At 44.2% G+C, this 7,874-nt stretch overlaps 1 protein-coding gene across 1 annotated transcript; it reads right to left on the reverse strand.

The window, feature by feature from the left end:
- Nucleotides 1-1,391: 1,391 nt before the first annotated feature.
- LOC115386923 (serine protease 27-like) lies at nt 1,392-7,657 on the reverse strand. Its single transcript, XM_030089388.1, has 7 exons — nt 7,526-7,657; nt 7,255-7,401; nt 3,790-3,810; nt 3,522-3,684; nt 3,164-3,432; nt 2,868-3,007; nt 1,392-2,467 (listed from the first exon to the last, which is right to left on the reverse strand). Exons 2-7 carry the CDS (start codon nt 7,307-7,309, stop codon nt 1,685-1,687), a joined length of 1,431 nt encoding a protein of 476 aa, XP_029945248.1. The 5' UTR covers nt 7,310-7,401; nt 7,526-7,657; the 3' UTR covers nt 1,392-1,684.
- Between the last annotated feature and the right edge of the window lie 217 nt (nt 7,658-7,874).

Here is a 7,874-nt window from a genome sequence, read left to right on the forward strand (position 1 = left end):
AGGTATCTACTGAGGGATAATAACATCTAGTCCTACACAACTAATCTAATTGTAATATCTTTTGTGATGATACTTCGACTTACAACTAGTTGAATGACCCCTCTGTCACGGGCTGAGGGCGTCAGTATTGCTTTCACTTGGACTAAGCAGCTGTGAAGAGGGTGGTAGGAACCCTGCACACTAAAAAGCTCCAAATGTGTTGACTGCTTTACGGCATGCGTCACATCACGATATAACATTGTTTAGCCACCTTTAGATTCATTTAGACTCATTACCTCATCGCCATCCGTCCTTCACACAGCCACTGGAAACAAATGAAGACGAGTTCAGTCTGACAGCATGCCCACCGGGAACGCCACACGCTAGTCCTCATGGGAACGGTCAGGCAAAACACTACCGCTTTTGTCCACTGGTGCCGCCAAAATCAACGAAAACTGAAAGTTCCTGAGTGTTGCTTTAAATCAGGAGTAAAAATTAAAGATGCGTGACATGTGAAGCTACACTGGAATCGTGAGAATCACGTTTTTCAAGGATTTCAAATAGGGCTCGAAAGGATGACGTCGGCAGTGGAAAAAAACCGCAATGCATTGCGGTCAATGCGAGATGCGGTAACGTCGCTCCAGTAAAAAAAAGAACGAAGGGATGACGTCTTTCTCATTCCCAACTTGGAAGCAGTGGCAGGGACCGGGATATGTACTGGAGCGATGGTGGGAATGACTGTGGCAGTTAATGGCACAGCACGACTGCACCATGTCTGGACTTGTAGAAACTCGCCAAACAAAATTAAAAGAGCAACACGAGCACACGTCTTGCCTGTAGATATCACGTGTCCTTTCGTGCAATATAGTTTTAAAGGTTTATTCGAAACTTTCTCACCCTGAAATGGAAAAGATGAAGGTTTGAATCCACTGAGGAGCAGGGATGATGATGAAGGAGGTAGGGGAGGAGTGGGGTGACGATCGCTTGAACAGCTCCGTTGTGTCTGAAACTAGTAAAATAATTGCTTATCAGTAACCAACCATCTGAACAGTGTCTTCCTGTATTGATTTAAGCTTATAGTTTAACGGTCTGTTCCATCGATCAAAACATGATCACATCTGGTCTGTAAAATTGTACTTTGTTACAAATGAAAACTCGTAACTTCCTCATGAGCTGAGCTCAACCCGACTTGCTTTTATATCTCCGCTATCGTCACATGACAAGACTGAACTTCAGTGAAAGTTTTGAAGGACGGATTTGAATGTTTCAGCACGAGAGTCAAACATCAGACGGAAAGAAGCACCGTTACAACATTTACGTTGTTTATTTTCACACTGAATACAAAAAACAAAAAAACCTGCCAGCAGTTTTAATCCATGACCAGGAAAATACCAGGAAAGGTTGTTGTTTTTTTGTTTTTAATCTTGAAGCTAATAAAAATTAATAATCCGTTTTCCACTTCTGCGACGTCAACCCATTTGTAAATCATGTTAATGAAAAGAAAGTTGCATTTTCAGTGGCTGAAAACACCCCTGTGCAAACAGACACTGAAAATTGTCCCAAAATGTTGAGTTTTCTCTTGAAAGCTTTGTGTGAACGGTGTCCTGTTTCAGTAAGAGAACAGGCCTTCTGGTTTGTTTGCTTCTGACTGGATTTGCCTTCATCTCACATTTGTTTTCTCACATCATGTGACTCAGGCTCGTCTCTATGAGAAGAGCTGGAGGCTAGTGGAGACGGCCAGGAGGTGGAGGACGGCCATGAGGGAGGTGGAGGGACTGGAGGACCCCCCGCTGGCGGTGGTCTGAGAGGAGGCGGCTGTGGTGTTTGAAGAAGACAGACCAGTAGTAGAGCTGCTGGGGGTTCCACTGGTGGTGTTGGTTCCAGGTGTAGTTGCAGGAGCAGGGTTGATGGTTCCAGGTGTAGTTGCAGGAGTGGAGTCGTTGGTTCCGGGTGTAGTTGTAGGAGTGGAGTCGTTGGTTCCGGGTGTAGTTGTAGGAGTGGAGTTGTTGGTTCCAGGTGTAGTTGCAGGAGTGGAGTCGTTGGTTCCGGGTGTAGTTGGAGGAGTGGAGTTGTTGGTTCCGGCTGTAGTTGTAGGAGTGGAGTTGTTGGTTCTGGGTGTAGTTGCAGGAGTGGGGTTGTTGGTTCCAGGTGTAGTTGCAGGAGTGGAGTTGTTGGTTCCAGGTGTAGTTGCAGGAGTGGAGTTGTTGGTTCCGGGTGTAGCTGCAGGAACGGTGGTTCCACTGGTGGTTGGAGGAGGTGGGAGACCTGCGCAGGTGACATTCAGGTCGCTGTCGGTCACCGCGGACCTGAAGGTGACGTAGCCCGGCTGGTTGCTGGTGATGCGGCCGTTGATCCAGCTCATGTAGCGGGACACGCGGGTGTACACTCCCGGTAATCCAGGATTGGCACAGCCAGACCCAAAACTCACAATTCCGAGTTGCACCCAAACGCCTCCCTGCCTGCTCACCAGCGGACCTCCTGAATCCCCCTGGAGGAGCAGAAGGAGTCAGTGAGGAGGACGAGTCCCTCATCATGTCCTCCGTAAAAGATGATGACTGAGCAGCAGAGTTGGGGTCCGTTACTCAAAAAAGTAAAGAGTTACCTGTCACTAGTTACTTTTGAAAAAAGTAGTGCCTTACACTACTTGATTACTCCATGGAAATAGTGACGAAGTTACACTACTCGTTACTGCATCGTGCTCCGTGGAGCATTAGCTGAGCTGTCAGCACTATGGGGGTTTTCACCTCCAACAAAGATGGAGGAATGAGTCTACTGACACCTCAGAAACTGTAACGAGTTACCGATTTCATCAGAGCAGTCACGTGGTCACTTGTTGCTGCTTAAGCTAACCTTGCTATGGTAGCGATTCACTCATGAAATATGTTCACCTGACAGGCGTCCCTCCCTCCTTCTGTGAGCCCGGCGCACAGCATGTTGTCGGTGATCCGACCCACGCCAAGGATACAGTTACACTGTCTGTTCCCCACGACCGGCACCTCCACCTCCCTCAGGTCGTTGGAGAACGAGCCTGGAACGACACATGGCAACATGGCGGGCGTCAGCCTGGGCTCAGAGTCGCTGTGATTAGCATTAGTGTGGTAAGTTATTTGAAGTAGTTAAACTTTGTGATGCAACTGAGTGAATTCAACAAATGTTAATCTTCAGTAAGCTGCATGCGACCCACCATTCTCACTAGTCAACCCCCAGCCGGTGACCCAGGCGTTGACCCCGGTGTGGGCAGCGCTGCCAGGAGCCGCCAGGCACACGGGCACGATGCTGCTGGTGAAGGTCGCCGGTGAGGAGAGCCTGAGCAGGGCGATGTCGTTGTCCTGCGACACGCTGCTGTAGTTGGGATGACTGACGATCTGCGAGACGCTCCGGGACTGCTCGTTGGGGTTCGGTCCGGATCGGCTCTGGCGGCCGAGGTGCGCCGTCAGCCGGGCGGTCGTGAGACTGAGAGCCGCAGAGCGAACAGAAACCCCTGCCTGTCAGCTCCTCCATGTGTCCGTTTGCTGAAGACGTCTGGAAGCGAACCCACTCACCCCTGGAAGCAGTGGGCGGCGCTCAGAACCCACTCCTCGTTGATGAGGGACCCTCCGCAGAACTGGACCCCGAACCTGTTCAGACTGACCTGCCAGGGCCAGTTCCCCTCGGGGGCCACCTCCCCTCCGACGATCCTGTTGTTCAGAGACGCTCTGCCACACACTGGACACACACCGAGACATGAAGGCTTGTCACCACCACCACCACCACCATGTTGAAAATGCTACCGATGAGAGAAGAGAAGGAGTTTAGAACAGAATGACTCACCTGACGACTGCGTCTCAGCCTCTGGAAGACAGAGAAGTGTCTTGAAATAACATTCTGGATTCAGTTTTCAGGAGGCTACTTCACCGCCTGTAGAGGCGACGGTTCTCTCAGTTCACGAACATTCATTCAACGGAGCAGCTTGATATTTTTGTCAGTACAACAATGAAAGAAGATGAGACCATTCCAGACACAAACACACATTTCAAGCTGCAGCCAGCTTGTTAATTTTGCAAAAGGTGAAATCAGATGTCGCTCTTAGCATTGCGCTGTTGATCTGATGGTTACTACCAGACTAAACTCCTGTTAACTGGAGGAGAAGCTTCATTAATCAGTCGTCCTGACAGCAACATCAAACATGTCCCACTGGAAGCAGCATGAGCATCAGCTCTTCCTAACATCCATCTTAAAGAGCATCTTCCTCTTCCCAACATCAGATAAAAGAGCATCTTCCTCCCACTAACAGATGTAACGTCAGCTTAATTGTTTTTTTTTAAAAAGTGTTAGTTAAAAAAAGTCATAAATGTATGGCGAAGGGGTGGGGTTTAATCAACTATACACTGTAACAAATTTATGTAAATTTACTGTGAATTTACAACAGTATCTTAGTTTTTTGTAATAAATGTAAAATACTGTTAAATGTCCATCCACAGCATGTAAATTAACAGTAAAATCAGTCAGTTAACAATAACAGTAGATAACTGTAATTTAACAGTATAAAACAGTATTTTCTGTCAAGCGGTGGAGATCGGCACCATTTTCCTTCACAAGTCGTGTCACTATCCATCAGCATCTTACTGAAAATTGTGGGCTTATGTTTCTGTTTTGACGCCACACTTAATTATTCATCAAACTTTTCACATCGCTCAAGTTATTTTTGAGTGAGCAGATGTGACAGGATATTCCTGAACCTGACTTGGGACAGCACAGCTTCTTCATCATTCCAAGCTCTCCATGTGGACTTCAACCAACGAGGTAAACTTACTTTTAATCACAAAACACTGCCAGTGTCCAGGATTGTTTGTCTGCATGATTATTGAACAGTTGACATAAATAATTGCCTGTTTCATTAGGTGTGTTTCACCTGGTCAGGCTGCTAAAATTGGCAAAGCAAGCTCTGTAATTGAGCCCAAGTCAGAGGTAACCTCCCTCCCTAAACTATAATGACCAAATAACCACTCTCTCTCTCCGTTCTGTCTCTGGCTGTTCTCTCTTCTTCACACTTTTTACAGTTTGTTGCTCTAGCCCTTTTCTATCCCCTCATGCTTCCGCTGGTCTGTTTCACATTTTTCTATTTTACCAGTGACGTGTTGCTAAATTTTTTGTTTGTCTGTTTGTTTTACAGACACCAGTCATCGGTGATGGAGGATACCAGTCAAAAGCTGCCGTCAAGTACTCTCACTGTTCACTGTCTCTCTCCTTCTCTTCTCTTTCTCCACTTTCATTGTTATTGTCCACATCCACGTGTACAAAAGACGTGTTCACAAGCTGGACTGTTCTGTTTCACTGTTCTTGGTGCTGTTTTAATGCGTTGTCTGAACTTATGCTTATTAGTAAAGCCGTTCATTGAGGATTTTATTATGTACAGTGTATTCCAAATAGGTAATGGAATACCTTTTCTTTTTGTAATACAAATGTTGTAAAGGTTATTAGTATTACAAAGTCTGCGGAGGGCTTGTAATAAAGTACAGCAATGTTATGGAATATATGTTCTCCTGTGTTTTATACCTGGGGTTCTCAAACTTGCTACTTAAAGGTCTGATCTGATTTTTATTCCAGTTCAGAGTTCAGGAAGGATTGGCAATAACATTTCATCAGTATTAAATCAGTTCACTTTTGATTATTCTGGGAAACAGCGTTAGTGTGAGCGCTCTGTACTCTGTCAGTTCTTGATTCTTGAAAACGGCATTAGAGTGAGTGGTCGTTGCGTTGTTCGCTCTGTGCTCTCCTTGTCTCCTCTGCGAGCTTAACCTGCTACTTTCTTCAGTTGTTTGGAAGGTTTGTGATCAGCTGGTAGAAGCACAAGCCAAGAAGGTACACAACTTAAGTAAAATAAAAGAAAAGTCATGTCTTCTGTGTTAATAGTCGGACTTGTGGATGTTACCTGCTGTGGTGATAAACATGAGGGATGGATGGACATGTTTCCAGATTGACTTGCTGTTCAGTCCAGAATTTCAAAAGCCCCGTATGATGTTATAAGCTACTTTTTCAATTTGTGGGGATTTACAGAAATTAAATGTAAAATAGCGAATTTAATATTCTTTGTGAATAAACTTGTATTTACTGTAAAATGACCATAACACAGTTATCCTACTGGCATGTACTGTAATCCAAAATACAGTAGTATACTGCTAAAATAAATAACAGTAGATGCGCTGTAAAATTACCACACCACTCACTGTTATCCTACTTTAATATACTGTAATTCAAAATACAGTACTTAACTGTTAAATTACAGTAGGTGCATTGTAAAAAAAAAAAGCAGTAAAATACTGGAGTCCCTGCTGCCTGGATTTTACCGTTTTTTTTTTTTTTAACAGTGAAATTCTTTACAGTGTACTTATTTCCTCTCATTTTCAGTCATAAAATCAAATTATATTGCTCTGCAATTATTTATGTATTCACCATTTGTTTGATCGATTTTGGTTGATTAATGTGAACTATTAATTTTTTTTTACAAATTTAAAACAAAATTAAAAGAGATTAAGAGTGAATCAGTCATTATTCTGACCCAGATCTAATGCCAACACCACAATAGTACCAGCATAACCATTATTAAAACAGTAACTGATGAGTCATGGAAAACTAATGAGTAAGAGGTTAATAACACTTTTCATGAACTAATTTTCAGTAATTTGTTGACCACTAAGATAAAACTATCATCAGTTTTTCTTTTGAGTTTTTGCTGAGAAATTTCAGCATGACAGTGGAGGGAAAGCCAAGGAGCCAAGATTTCACCATTTACATCATTTAGGACTTTCACTTCTTTTCACTTTTATTTATTTTTATCCGAGGAGTCACTTTTCCTGCCGCAGACTAAACTAATCTGTCATGTTTCATATTTCTGTGTGGTACTTTTTAGAAAATGGGATCTTCTACAGTCAGTGTCACATCATTTCTGTCTGAATGTCAATTTTTTTTTTTTTTTTTTACCGTTTTTCTTTCTTGCTGCTCATGGAACTAAAACTGAGATAACAACAGTTTGAAGCCCTGGAATTAAAATAAAAAGGAAGATGAGCACATGAAAACAAAATTCAATAAATTAAATGTGGCATCAGGGTGATGTTTTTCTCTCCGGTGATCAGGTAATAGTGGGCCGAGAACCAAACCCTGTGGTACGCCAGTGATGCAGAAGGATCACGGAGCGCAGCAGAGACGGGTTAGTTCTTCAGCAAAGGTTTAGATCTACATTCCACCTCATTAGGCCCCCTGTGAGGAAGTGATCCAGGTGAGAACATGCAGTCTTACCTGGAACCAGTAGAGTCAGCAGAGCCGTCACACACATCGCGCTGTGGGAAGCCATGACGGGAAGATCAGGGAGCTGCAGAGCCGCTGCTGAATAAATGAGCAAGTTGGACCCGCTGCCCTTTAGATGTAGACACACCCCTCACCTGTCTGCGTGTGAGAGAGAGAGAGAGAGTGTGTGTGTGTGTGTGTGTGTGTGTGTGTGTGTGTGTGTGTGTGTGTGTGTGTGTGTGTGTGTATCTTGTCTGGAGCTGTCTCAAAACAATGACTCAACTCTGATTGTCCTGCAGATTCCTTCACCTGCCCTGCAGGTCAGAGCTGCTGCTTCCTCTCACTCCTGGTTCATCACAGCGCTTTCAGGACCTGAAGGTTCGCTTGATGATGAGGAACTACAAGCATCCTTCCAAATTACCAAATCACCGATCACTTCTCGTGGAGAGGAGCTGCTAATACGATCAAGGACTTCATCCCACCAATCAGAGTTGAAAAAAGTGATGATTTAACACAAACACACTTCAAAAAGACACACAACAAGCTCACAAAAAGCACAAATTTACCTTAAAGATGTGAAACAATGTAAGGAGCACAAATGATCTGAAGGCTTCATCAGATAGAAAATGATC

This window comes from Salarias fasciatus, chromosome 4 (genome assembly GCF_902148845.1).
Source record: "Salarias fasciatus chromosome 4, fSalaFa1.1, whole genome shotgun sequence".
In the NCBI taxonomy this organism is placed as follows: Eukaryota; Metazoa; Chordata; class Actinopteri; order Blenniiformes; family Blenniidae; genus Salarias; species Salarias fasciatus.